General features: G+C 35.2%; 1 protein-coding gene across 3 annotated transcripts in view; it reads right to left on the bottom strand.

The window, feature by feature from the left end:
• The window catches only part of MOXD1 (monooxygenase DBH like 1), an 80,374-nt gene that overhangs the window by 48,439 nt on the left and 17,166 nt on the right, over positions 1 to 14,769 (bottom strand). For all 3 annotated transcript variants that reach the window (XM_057528010.1, XM_057528012.1, XM_057528011.1), the window contains exons 2-4: positions 10,734 to 10,880; positions 8,926 to 9,093; positions 8,708 to 8,791 (exon numbers count right to left, since the gene is read on the bottom strand). In XM_057528010.1, the coding sequence (XP_057383993.1) occupies positions 8,708 to 8,791; positions 8,926 to 9,093; positions 10,734 to 10,880 (399 nt within the window). The remainder of the gene's footprint in view (positions 1 to 8,707; positions 8,792 to 8,925; positions 9,094 to 10,733; positions 10,881 to 14,769) is intronic.

Below are 14,769 nucleotides of genomic sequence, written 5' to 3'. Positions count from 1 at the left end.
TCCTAAATCACAAATGAAACTTTATAGGTGTCATCTCTTGTTCGTGAGCATTTCCAATCCCCAAGAGTGAAAACAGTAGGCCTCTGTGTACTCAAATGCCATCCAACCAGGTCTAAGCCAGTTCCCAGGATCTTTATACTGACATTTCTGGAAGGTTCCAGGGGGATCTGCTCATGTAGCCCTCTGTCTATGCACTGATTCTATAAGACATAAAAGTAGCCTGGGTACTGAGGAACTTATTCAAATTATGTTTCCTTGATATATATCACCTAGAAAAATCATAAGTCCTGGGCTAGTAGTATTGTAGAGAGAAAGATCCACTAGTTTTGCTATGAAGATCTGTGTTCAATCTTGGCTCTGCTTCACAGAATTTGTGCAATGTTAAGGAAGTTACTTATGCCTGCCATGCCTCACTGCGTTCATCTGGAAAGTGGTGGTAATTCAACTTACCTCAAGGGAGGCTGTGAAAAATCCAACAAGATAATGTATTTAAAGTAGCAAAAAAATAGGTAAGTATTTTGCTTACATACTTACCTGTATGTAAGTAAAAGTCATTCATATCTTAATATTACCATACTTCTTAATCCTATAGTGCCATCAACATCTAGAATCCAACCTAAACATCTTAGTACTCTTTCAATAGAAGTGCTATTATTTACCAATTTTTATAGCCAATAATCATCAATAGATGGGCTAATGCTTTTCAATTTTGTCATCCAACCTTTTGAACTACTTAAAAAAAAAAAGATGTACCAGATTGGGGGTAGAGTTGGGTGGGAGAAGAGCAACAAAGAAGAATAACTATCTTTTTATGTCTGCTGAAAATTATTTAAGGCCGTAGAGTGGAAGGCTAATGGGTGATCTAAGAATGTGAAAGAATATTTCCCAGAGGTTAGTCACCAGCTGGTTTTTATCCTTGCTTAGCCAGAACAGGAGGAAATTAGCTTAAGTTTCCTTTGGTTTAGAATAATGGAAACAAGCTATGAAATCTAATTCCCAGGGAATCTTTTCGTCAAAATAAAATAGAGACTTACTGCCTACCGTGGTTTCAGTGCGGTCCTGACTTTAAGTATGAGAAAATACTAGATGAATTTATAGTCATCCATCTCTATAATCCCCATCAAGAGAAGAAAACAAGCAATTATGAGCCGATTATGCAACAGGTGTCTTCACTTGTAACCATTTCATCTTCACTGGAAATTGTTTTTCCTACCTCACAAGGGAAGATGCACACTGAGAGTTTGGTTTGCCCAGGGTCATTGAGCTAATGAAAAGCAGAGTTAGAACACAACCCCCACCTGTCTCTAGAGTCCATCCTGTGTGCTGTGCCAACCTACAAGCCTTCCTCACCCTGGCACTCTTAATTCTATCCTTATTTTAAAAGGACATTATTCCCAAGATTTAGAGTTATTTAGTTGTTTGTCTGTTTATTTAGATTTATTTTATTTGGATTATATCCAAGATTTAGAGGTACCTGAACACCAATGTAAATTGGGAATATAGCTAGTACTTATTGAGCTATCTAATATATGCCAAATATATAAGAACTTTACAGATATTATCTCATTTGATAATGACAGTTACCATTTGAGACGAGTACTATTATTATCCCCATTTACAGATGGAAACCTAAGCCTCAGAATGTATGCTAAGAGAGCCTATGACCGAGGGACTAAAGAAGGAGACTTTTAACTTCAAGAAGGAGGACTTTTAACTTTAAGGGAGGCAGTGGGGTCCTAAGCATTGTCACCCTGGCATGCCCAGGGATAGTGAGAATGAAGCGTATCAGGAAGTCACACCACAGGGCATCCAAACCCCAGCACAGATTTCACTTTTAGTTTTCAGCAAGTCATAGATATTCAGAAGTAAAAAAGAGCCAACTGAAATCATCTGGTCCAATCCCTTTATCTTACAGACAAGGAATTTGAGGATCAGGGTGAGGTTAAGTGCATTCTCTAGGGTCAGAAAGCTAATTAGTGACAGAGTTAGCAATAAATCACTTCCATGAAAAGACATGCTTTCAAAGTGAATTCAATTACCTCCACTCTCAAGCGGCTACTAAGAACACCCATGTAGCTAGACAGTCTCCAATGTTTCAGTGAAGTCAGTATGACCCAAGAGGATCTAGAAAGAACTTGGCAGCACTGAACAATCTAAGTCAGTAATTTTTAAAATGTGCTAATTTGAGTCAACTCATTACTGTTAGGGGCGGTGCTCCTGCCAACTTCTCTTCTGTTCAAAGTTATAGTTTTAGCCACAGTAAATGCCCAAGTAATTTCATCTCTTCTCTGGTAGATAAAATCTGTACAACATTTCAGATATTCTTAGATATACTTGGACATAAGGGTAAAATTATTTTGGTATTTTGGTATTTATAAATTTTGGATGACAAATTCCCAAAGAAGAAGATTCTTATGTTTTTACAGCATGATTTTTTTCTAGAAGGTCAAAAATCATCCATTTTGTCAATCAGTGATAAAATCCACAGGTGCCAGTGGTCATGCATTGGTATTAAGAATTTAAGAACCACATATAGTGTTGCAAAGTATTTAAAAGGAATGGAAAGTATTTTTACATGAAGCATACTTGGAAAGCTAATTTCTTTCAACATACTAAATAGATTTATCTGAAGAGCTAAAGTTTGCCTTTAGGAAATATGGTTGAATTAGTAAAAGATAAAAGGGAAACATCAGGAAACCCAAAAAAGGACTATAGAGTTGGAATGAAAATGGGTGAAAATACAAACAACTGTTCAGTCAACAGTCAATAACAAACACCTACTAGTCTGCCACAGAGTAAAGTGAAACACACAATGAAAGAATGAGAACTAAAGCATGGAGTCTGTGCAAATGCATCCTGATGACAAACCAAAATGCTATTTCCATCAGGGGGCAAAAAATCACATCAACTAAAATATATTTTGAAATATCATTTCAGGGAGAAAAGGAAGAAGATACACTGACTGAGAAGAGATCATTCTAATTGTTGTCAAATCATGTAGTTTGACACTGAGAATTTCCAAGTTTTACTAAATTTAATCCTGAAGTCTTACACATTTTCAGAAATAGAAACCCGCTATCACACTTGACATTTCAGAATGTGTTAATGCTAAATTTCTCTATTTGATGGCATCCTTTTATTTCAAAAAGAAGAAGGAATGAACATAATAGGGAAACCGGACAGCAGTGTTCATTTAATTTCGTATATAAAGTCAAAGGTTCATGCTGTGTGTCTAGCACAGGAAAATCAATTTTTGAGTGACTATTTCATGGCTATACAGTACTCTGGCTTCAAGGACATTTCATGGTTATTCAGTGTCAATTGTGCTTAGATTTTCTTATCCTAGGAAACATTCCCCAAATTAAATCACTCAGATTTATGAATGCCAGCAATGAAAAAGAACAGCGGCATCTAATTTCATAGCAAGAAAGATGTTCTGTCCAGTAACAAGTATAAAGCACAGCATTTCACTTCTTGTGTAGATTGCTGAAGAGGAGAATGATGAGTGTTTTTTTCACTCAACTTCACGTTTCTCCTGAGCAGAGAGTTCTCAAGGTGGCCTCCCTAGATGAAATGAGCAACAGTCTCTGTTTTATTTGGAACTCTGACTGTCTAGAAAGGGTTGGCTGGTGTGGAATCCCTCAGAAATCCAGAAACCTAACAAGATGTTTAACAGATTAGCAACTGTGTATCACTAGTGATCAACATAATTTTATTTAGTTACTTTATTTAACAAACACTATGTGCCAGGCCCTGTTCTAAATTACAAATATTAAACGCCTTTGATTCATTTAAGGGTCATAACAACCCTATTAGGTGAGAACTATTATACCCATTTTTCCAGATGAGGAAACTGAAGTACAGGACAGTAATTACTTTGCCCATGATCACACAACTAGTAAAAGTAATCCTCTCTTAAAACTCAGCAGTAGTCAACCTTCTAGCATGATGTTTGTCCTTTTCTGGGCCTTCACACAAAATAGTAGTTTTCAATGAAAAGTCATTCAGAGAGCAAAACTGAAAATAAATGGACTGATAAGAGTAATTGAATTTATTAAGACTCTTCTGTGTTAGATACTGTACTAAGCGCTAATAAAATTTTTTTTAAACCTGCTATTTAATCTTTAGTCTAAACAATCCCATCAGGAAAGTATCATTCCCATGTAAAACTGAGTTGCATGTGATTAATAACTTTCCCGCCGTTCAGTGACTAATAGAAAGAAGGGATTCAAACCTGGCCCATCAAAGCCTAGAACCCACCTACTGCCTCCCTATTAGGGAGTCATCTCTTTTAAGGGGAGATGACTAAGGATGGTGATTCAGCCTGGCTGTTTTCCTTTTTCCTCCTCTTTAACATAATAAGCCATCAACAACTATTTATTAAATTGATTAAGACACATCAGATTTAAACAGATGAATCAGAAGTTTAGTTCATCTATGGGGAAAATCCCCTGACACTAAAAGCTCCTCAAGAAAAATAAAAAAGTGTGTTAAACCAACTGACAGCCCCAGCTTCTAGCAGAGTATATCCAAGCATTACTATAAGTTGGGATAATGATATTATATTGACTAAAGAGAGTGGAAAGAATCACTTTCTCTAAAAATTTTAAATTTGAGGTAATATCACATATTTGGCAAAGCTCAAATAGGGTCATACTTAAATATGAAGAGATAGGCTGGAGAGTGGGTCTCAAGAGGGACTCACAGAGATGATCTCATATGAGAAGTATGGTTTTAATATAATTTACCAAGAATTTTCTTTTCCACAATCTCCATATCTGTCATCTGACAACATCAACATTTTCAAGTCATAATTTTAGACATTTTTTGCAAGCATCAAAATACAAATCAATAAACTGGAATCACAAGTAAATTGGAATGACCAATAATTTATATCATAATCCCATCTTTCCTACAGATAAAATTATTTATCTTTGTTGTAATTTTAGAAATTATTTACCTTATTATTTTGTACTTTAGTAGTAAATCATTTTTATCATTATATGATTAAAATTTAAGCTGTAATTAGTATTTTGAATTTCAGTCATTTCTATTAAATGTATTCATTGATCAAACCACCGATATATTTTATTTACCTGCTTAGTTTTATAGTTATTACAACTACTAAATGTATACTAGGCAATACTATCAACGTTTAAACTTCAATTACAAACATTTGCTTTGAAATACAGTCCAGAGAATACCACTGATTTCTCATAATACTAGTGTAATCAATATGTTCTTCAAACTCATTGCAAATGACACACAACATAATACAATATACAAGCAATGTTCTTTTTTCTGACAAAGCACTTTTTGTTTGTATCAGAGAAGGACTGAGGCTTTTTCATGCAGCCAATGTGTGGGATATAAAATAAGGAATAAGGAGAAGCTCTTAGCCAATGGATTTTTGAAATATAGTAGTCTTTGGTTCTATGAAAAGAAGATACACTTTTCTTAAATTATTAGAACTCATCTCTGAGGGTGTGGAGGAAAGGGAACACTCTTGCACTGTTGGTGGGAATGTAAATTGATACAGCCACTATGGAGAACAGTATGGAGGTTCCTTAAAAAACTACAAATAGAACTACCATACGACCCAGCAATCCCACTACTGGGCATATACCCTGAGAAAACCATAGATCAAAAAGAGTCATGTACCAAAATGTTCATTGCAGCTCTATTTACAATAGCCAGGACATGGAAGCAACCTAAGTGTCCATCAACAGATGAATGGATAAAGAAGATGTGGCACATATATACAATGGAATATTACTCAGCCATAAAAAGAAATGAAATGGAGGTATTTGTAATGAGGAGGATGGAGTTAGAGTCTGTCATACAGAGTGAAGTAAGTCAGAAAGAGAAAAACAAATACAGTATGCTAACACATATATATGGAATCTAAGGAAAAAAAAAAAAAGGCCATGAAGAACCTAGTGGCAAGACGGGAATAAAGACACAGACCTACTAGAGAATGGACTTGAGGATATGGGAAGGGGGTGGGGTGAGATGTGACAGGGTAAGAGAGTGTCATGGACATATATACACTACCAAATGTAAAATAGATAGCTAGTGGGAAGCAGCCGCATAGCACAGAGAGATCAGCTCGGTGCTTTGTGACCACCTGGAGGGGTGGGATGGGGAGGGTGGGAGGGAGGGAGATGCAAGAGGGAAGAGATATGGGAACATATGTATATGTATAACTGATTCACTTTGTTATAAAGCAGAAACTAACACACCATTGTAAAGCAATTATACTTCAATAAAGATGTTTAAAAAAAAAAAAAGAAATCATCTCTGCTAAGGAAAAGAGCATGGAAATTAGATAATTTCTTAAGGTAAATTAGAAATCTATGAATTCTACTTTAAACATTTATTAAAATTTTATTGTAAACTGGCAGAGGCTGCAAATTAAAACTGTTTTTGAAAGACTATCTCAAAATTTATACAACCTAAATATTTTCAATTTATTTTCCAATAGAGCTTTCTCTTGTTTTTGTGTTCGTTGTTTTTTGTATATTATCCTATTTGAGTTCATTTGCGAGTTAAATGTTTCATAATACTTAATGACTTAAAATATTTTAGGGATTACCAACAAGCTCAGGAATCTAGTCTATAAGTGGTATTCATGAGTAATAACAGAGTCTAACATTTTAGCCACCAACCCTCCGCCCTGCAACAACGAAAGTCTGTATAAGCCTTGCTCTCCAACCTGCCGCCCCTCCCTCAAATCCCCTCTTGTTCAGGGTAAAGACCTTTTGTCATCTTACAGATCTCCAACCACTGCAAAAAAAACCAAAGCAAAACAAAACAAAAAAAACTGCTCCAAAGCCTTTCCAGTCACTGAGATCCCTCTTGATACCTATGAAGACAGCAATGTGAACCCGAAAGTACTTAATTCCAAACACACCCTTAGATAATAGATGCACACATATCTGAGTTTTACTATGATATGCTTGTGACGGGAAAGCTAGCTAAGACTTCTTAGATGAGGTCCTAAGCAAATACCCTACATAGAGGGTCAGAACATATACTGCCATCCCTTAAGTGTAGACAACTGTTTTTATTTCATTCAACTTAATTACTAGCATTAATAAAAACAAGAATAAAAATGCATTCAGGTAAGTGGTTAAGGACTTTACATCCTATCAATTAACATTTGCTGAAAAATGAATCAAGGACCTGGTTTGTGAAACATTTGCTTAACCTATAGTTTTACATTTGACCCTTAAGCCAGGTTCCAGTTAAATTTACTGCAAATGACACATAGTAATGTACGACACACAGTATGTATAAATATAACATTCTCTTTTCTGAGAAAGACTTTTCATTGATTTAAGGGAAGGACTCAGGCACTGTATTAAGTATGTAAGAATAGAATTTGCATTCCCCTTTCACATGCAAGAAATAGAAACTAACATTGCATGGAGAGGAATTGACTCATCCACAGTCACACTGTTGGTAAATCTTCTGATTGTAAAAATATCCTACAAATATTTAGGACTACTTATTAATTCAATAAACATTCCCTCAACCTACTCCTCTTGCTTCTCTAAGTAGTTATGCATCAATCTGTAAACAAAAGGCAGATCTATGCCACTGGAGAAATATATTAGAAATTAACTAATTTAAATCACTTTATAGAATGTGCTCAGTGTTTCCATCTTAACCAGAATGCCTTGAGGTTGGTAGGAAAAGTGGGACGAATAACCCTCTTTTACAGATGAGGAAACGGGGTCTGCAGCGTTACCCAGAGTGACTTACCTGAGACCACATAGTTAAAGAGCCAACTTGCTATTTGAACCTGCGTATTTCCCTCTAGATTTCAGAATCTAGAAGTTTCCCCCTTTCTCACATCCACACTACTTCATTACGTAGTCTGGGGGAGGACAAAAAGTCAGCAATGTCTGGCCTTCTGAATGTCTGCAGTATTTTGTGTGCACTATTTAATTCTATCTTATTCTTTCTTGTGTCTTGGTCATGTCTCCTACAATCTCACTGTAGGTTCTTTGAGAGCATGAAACATATATTCAGCCTCCGTGGAACTGCCTAACAATTCCTAGCACAGAGCCAAGGACCTGTAAATTTTTTAAAATACTTGTTCAGTCACTAACTAGATGCAAAAGTTTTGGGAGACCTATCCCTAGAGGAGGTGGGAGGGAATTAGATGCCACAGGCAAATTAGGCTTTGTTTATTACCCCATTATGTGTTTTTCAACTCTGTAGAAATTCACTACAATTTTCTTGTTTTCCTGTTTTCAAAAATATACTGTAACAGTTATTTTTATGACAATATCCAGTATTTTCAATGAAGCAGATATTCTCAAACAATATAGGGGAATGTGAACTTCCCAGATAGAATTTATTGATACATAAATATATTATTTTAAATTGCAATTCCAACCATTCCAAATGTTGAATTGTTGCCTACGAAATAACCAGAGGTATACAAATGCATCCCAAAACTTTAAACATATAAAATTAGGAGACAAAACACAAAATACTAGCTACAATCTGAGCTTCTCACTAAATTCAGTGACTTTTAGGACAGTGTGTGGGTCAGATAAGCCAGTTCCTTGGTCTCTAGGTAACTTTTAAATAACTGAAAATCATTTCTATAAATTTTATATTATTTTCATTTTAAGAACAACAATTTCTCCTCTGTTCATACAAATTAGGTTTAGCCTGTGAGTGAGTCACATACCTTTACTACATGATGCTTTTCCTGGAGCATAGGAATCTTAAACATTTGGCACCAATATGTTGTACCTTTGTTTGGGATGGGGACCTGTCTTAAAAAAAAGGAGAGGGGGACAAAAGTCACATTCTCTTGACATTCTATTAAAAACAATAATTTAAAAACTATTATGCACTTTCAATAAACCCACCCCTAGAACCATAAAAACCTGAAAAAAAACTTACGTTCTGATTTACCAGGTCAAAGTATGGTACAGCTGTAGACAACACATTGGTTTTCTCAGGATTCAATAACCGCAGACTCTTGGTACCACGACTGGATTCGTGGTACTTGGGACCCGCTTCTCCCACATCTTCGTGGTGGTAGGCCCAGATCACCCTCACCGTGCTCTCCTGGTGATCAGACAGGGGCATGATTATGTCTCATGAGAGCACTTTCCTTACCATTGAATTGAGTTTAAAGAACTCTATTCAAAGCAGGATCTAGAAGCTCAAAAAAGAAAATAATGACATTTGGAGTTATCAATATGGTCTCTCACATGAACTGTGTAACTCTGATTAAGTCATTAAAAATCCAAATAGATGAGTTCCTCTTTGGAAGAAATCATCTCTCCCATGCAAGATTATGTGTTCCAAAACAGAATGAAGGACAACTGATTTAGTAGTTATGCTTTCATGCTTACGGCAACAGTAAATCATTGTCATGCTAAACCTCCAAACTAGCAAACTAGTAGTTACCAAGCAAATACTCTTGTTAAGCAGCAGGGGTTTGGAAAAATTAAAACCTATTTTTATGCCATGGAACATTTTAGGGAAAACAAATAAATACAATTAAAATTAAAATGACTTCCCAGGTCAGGATTTTTATTTTCACAATAGATTTTTCCCAGACACTAGCCCACTCAGATGTATGAATTTACAGAAAGTGGAAATACAGCAGGAACTTCTGATTCTAGGTTTGTTTATTATCCTAGAATCTATCTATGGTCATTTTATGAATCCTGGGAATTTCCTAGGGACTGGGGTATCCCAACTAGAGAAAGCACTGTCAAGTGAAATCGGTTTCCATTTAGTAAATGAGAGATTGCCCAAAGGGCAGTGGGGCAGTGGGGAGGGTTTCCTGGGGTATAAACAGTTCAGTCCCCCCACAGATAAAGATGATTTTGCCAGATCTTTGTAATAAGAACTTTGAAAATAAATAATAAAACAAAAGCTATTTATTTTAAAAGCTATATTCTTTCTTAAGTCAAACAACTATAACTATTACTCCAATTAAAGTATAATTGCACTGTATATTACATAAAAAAGTGGTCCATGTCTTTGCATGTGTTTTTTTTTCTTCCTCTTTTACGCTTTATGCTGAATGTTAATCAAATTTGCTTCAGATTTTTACATTCCCATTTTTAAAGCTTTGACTTACCAAATAAAAATGATAATTTTGTTGGTCTATACAAAATGAAATTGATTCAAGAAATTCATGGAAACCTTCAAAGTACCACATGAATTTTAGATCCTCTAGATACCTAATTTGCATATGCACAAAGATGTTAATTTTTGCATGATGTCTGACAATAAGAAATCTTGTTTAATATGTTGACAGGCAATTTTCATCAGTCTACTATTCATCTTGACTTTAGAAATTTACAAAAATGAATCAGTTACAATTCAGATGAATTACAGCCTAATATTCAGTATCATAATTCTCTCTTGTGTAATACCATTTTTTCCAACCTTTATCTATTACCTATTTTCAAACTTTATAAAGAAGCTAAAACCTTTTACAGGTAAAATCTCACACACTTTAAACAGCTCTTCAAAATTTTAGATTCACACAAAAATTGCCTTCACTGAAATTTATAGCCTTAGATTTTTTTGTGGCTTCTAAAGAGAATTCAAAAATATTCCAAAGAAGACTATGTGACTTTGTTGTTACAGGTTATTTTAAAATATTTGTTTCTTTTTATTCTGTAAAGTGTTTCCCATTTGTAAATGTACAATCTATTCATGCATGCATTCACTGATAGACGCCTTACCGTTATACTCTTGTCATTTATGTCACATGTATGCAGTTCTCTGGTAAATTCAATTATTGTGTGTGTACTATTTTCCATGGCATATTCTAGGTGGTAATCTTGCTGAACATCTTTTTTCAATTCTCTATTTGCGTTTGTAAAATAATCCTGTGGAAAATATGAAAAAGAAAAATTAGGATGTCCTAAATTCAGGGTGAAAATAATTTAGATTGAGTGTACATATATCACCTTAAAAAATTAATTCTCAGTTTGCTTATTACAAAACCCTGTATTTATAGTCATTTTTTAAGTCCTGGGAATTTCCAAGGGGCTGGAGTATGGGATACTCCATAGTTGGGACTAGCGACAGTTCCCTAGGAAACTGGTCCATATTTGAACTTCTGGCCCTTCAGGAAAAGGCAGTGATGGATTTATAGTATCACAGAGCATTGAAAGAGATGGAATGAATGAATATTCGCAATCGCTGAGTACTTTTTCCTCATTCTGCAAATGAAAAGAACTTCAACACTGGGAAATGGCTTGCTCCAAATCAAATAACTAGTTCATGGCAACACAAGGACCAGGGCCAGGGTCAGCACTTTTCCACTGTTATACCTTGTGGTGCTTCCCTTCTGCACTCCTAAAAGCAAGGAGACCTATCCTGAGATTATAGGTTGTTTTAGTAGGAGCTTTAATGGATATGTTTATTAAAATGAAATGCAATGGGAAAATATGGAAAGAAATGACACTAGTTGAATTATAAGATATTGAAAAGCTAGGGACGTTTTGTTTTGGTGGTTCAGCTATAATTTTCATACTAAGCTTGTTCAATGGTGTAAGATCACTTCTGGGAGGCAGACAGATGCAATGGAGAGGGCATGGGCTTTGAGATCAAATGACTAGGATCTGACCCACAGCTCTACTCTGAAATGTCTTGACGAATTGTTGAAGTCAAACTCTGAACTTCTGTTCTAACATTAATAAAATTGAGATGATACATACTTATTTTGTGGATTTTGAAAGATAAATAAGTGAAATAGTATATGAGGGAAAAAACTGCCAACCATGGTTAGAGCTCATTCAATGCCAATCTCCTTCCCTCTTCTGCAATTAGAGTTTGGTTTTTCCCGAAAATATTCTCCATGCTTTTTACCATTAGCTTTCTATGTTGAGAGTTATAAAAATCGCGTTGTTAATTTTTATCACTTACAGAAGACACAAAATTTGCCATAATTATACTGGTTTTTCAGTACATAAGGGTATTTTATTTTTGATAATCACAAAGACCTGATTTAGAATATACATGTTGAAACATAATTATAATTAGTTTTTCTAACATTAAAATTACATTTGAAGAAATGATTGCATGCTTGACAGAGAAAATACAGTGTACAAGAGAAGAACTTTAAATTGTCTATAACCGTCATACTCAAATGGATGGTACTTGGCATTTCTATTCCTAGCATCTATTTTCTTTTTTTTGGCCATGTGGCATGTGGGATCTTAGCTCCCCAACCAGGGATCATACCCGTGCCCCTTGCAGTGGAAGCGCGGAGTCCTAACCGCTGGACCACCAGAGAATTCCCTCCTAGCACCTTTTTAAATTAGTTATCAAGTGTGTGTAAATTTGATATCCAGGGTACCAGATCTAGATACTGTTCAGACCCCACATTATCGGTAATGCACAGAGCCTAACTAACCTCTTTCACTCTGGTAACAACTACAACTTACTGTGTACATTCTATAGTTTAATCATGTTACACGTATTAACTCATTTCATCTTCAGATCAAGTGTATGAGATAAAATGAAGCACAAAGAGGTTAGCGTCTCGCCCAGGGTCACACAGCTGGTAAGTGGTAAAGCCAGTATTGAAACCTAGGCAGTCAGATCCAAGCCTGTATCCTTCTTTACTGTTCTACATCATAGTGGCCACTGCTGGAAAAGGACGGGTTAGTTTATATCTTTCTGGCTACAAAATCATCTTATCAAGTTTTTTTCACATAAAATGTTACTTTTTCTACTGCTGAAGTCAGGGTTTGTCCAAAATTTTTTTCTGAGAACCAGCTGTAATTGTGAAAGCAATTCAAATGAAATATTCCTATGATACTATGGTTTTCCCACTTTTGATCATATAGATTTCAGTATGTAAATGAAATAACAATGCCTGTGGACAACAAGGGATTTAGATAAACTAACTGTGCCTTTACACCAAGCTCACATTTCATTACGTGATTCAAGTAGTCACAGTTTTTGCAAACAAAAGGAATACAGTACAAAATGTAATCAGTTCGAAGAGTAGAATAATTATCCTAGTCTTGCAAATATGTTTCCAAAACCTTAGTCCCACAAAATATCCAGCTGGCTTGCCAATTTTCCATTTGTTTTATTTCCACTCACCAAAACCAATTCCTTTCAGCTATTCCACCTTTTTCTGGCTTTTCAGATAACTTAGCTATGAGAAAGCAGGAGAAACTTCATTCAGGACTTACTGAAAATCCCTTGAGCTCATCTGCCTCGTGTAAACCACTGAGTGTTCAATATTCAGAAAAGACAGATGCCAATTATGTCAAAGTTCTGGACTCTTGGAAAAATGTGGTTGTCTAAAACAAGCTGATATCTTCAACCTCATTGAGGGAAAATATGAATGGGTTTGAATAAAACTAAAATTGAAATGTGAAATAGCCTAATCACCACTGTAATTCCATAAGTGTTTCTTTGCATTCTCCAATTTTTAGGGTCTATTTGGAGACATCTTCAGATTTGACCGTTGTACACCTTAGCTATCCAAATAGTGTTATCAGTTACCTGTTTAATTAGCTGTGCCCTTACTAATGCTTGGAAATCCACATGTTAATCTCTTGCTTTTCCTGGGAGACCTCCCAAGACAAATATTCTAAACCTTCTCTATATAAGATGCCAACATTTCCCCACCCTCAGCTTATGATCATACTTCTCCCTTCATTGAGAGAATTTCAGTTATGATACATGAGAGCTCACATCTTGCCTTCTTTCTTGTCTAAATAATATTACTTAATGGAATCATAAAAAAATCAATCTAAAATAAGGCAGGAAAAGAGAAATATAAAACAAAGAGTAAATGGGACCAGCAGAAACCAAATAGATGTAATTGAAATGAACAAGAAATATTACAGTAGATCCTACAAACATTAAGAGGTTAATAATTTTATGCACACCTTGATGTAAAAAGCTTGAATAAATTAGATGAGAAACAGGCAAAATACTTGAAGGACACAAACCAGCAAAACTTAGTGAAACAGATACTTTGAATAGCCCTATAGTCTACCTATGGGTAAAAATCTTCCTACAAAGAAAATTCTAAGCCAAAGTGTTTTCACTTGGAATTTCACCAAATATTTAAGGAAGAGGTAATATCAATTCTTCACAAACTCTTCCACAAGATAAAAGAGGAGGGAATACTTCCTAACTCATTTTTTGACACCAGCATTAATCTGATACCAAAATCAAAGACACTACAAAAAAAGATCAATATCTCTCATGGGCCTAGCTGCAAATTTTCTTAAAAATATGTATTAGCAAATAGAACCCAATGATGTTAAAAAAAAAAAAAGAAAAAAAGATATTATGACCATGCAGAGTTGATTTAACGTTAGAAAATCAATCAATGCAATTCATTATACCAAAGTCTAAAAAGGAAAAAAATCATACAGTCATCTCAATAATGTAGAAAATCCATTTAAAGCATTTATTCATGGTAAAATCTGTCAGTAAACTACCAACAGAAGGTACTTCCTTAACCTTATAAAAGGAATCTATAAAAACCTATAGCTAATATCACACTTAACGATGAAAGGCTGAATTTTTCCCCACTAAGTTTGGGAACAAGTAAGTCCTGGGAATAAGGCAAGGATGTCCATACTCCCCACTTCCAGAAGGTTCCATTGTTGGTTGTCCACCTCTGACAGTTTGTCTCTGTTATTCCCATTCCCTAACTACGGTCATGGAACTTCTGTCCTTGACATTATACTACACTGTCTTCATCTTTTATCCTTTGGGAATCTCATCTACTCCAGGAGT

This window comes from Balaenoptera acutorostrata, chromosome 14 (genome assembly GCF_949987535.1).
Source record: "Balaenoptera acutorostrata chromosome 14, mBalAcu1.1, whole genome shotgun sequence".
Lineage (NCBI taxonomy): Eukaryota > Metazoa > Chordata > Mammalia > Artiodactyla > Balaenopteridae > Balaenoptera > Balaenoptera acutorostrata.
Note: the sequence above shows the minus strand (reverse complement) of the source record. Positions and strands in the feature narration are given on the sequence as shown.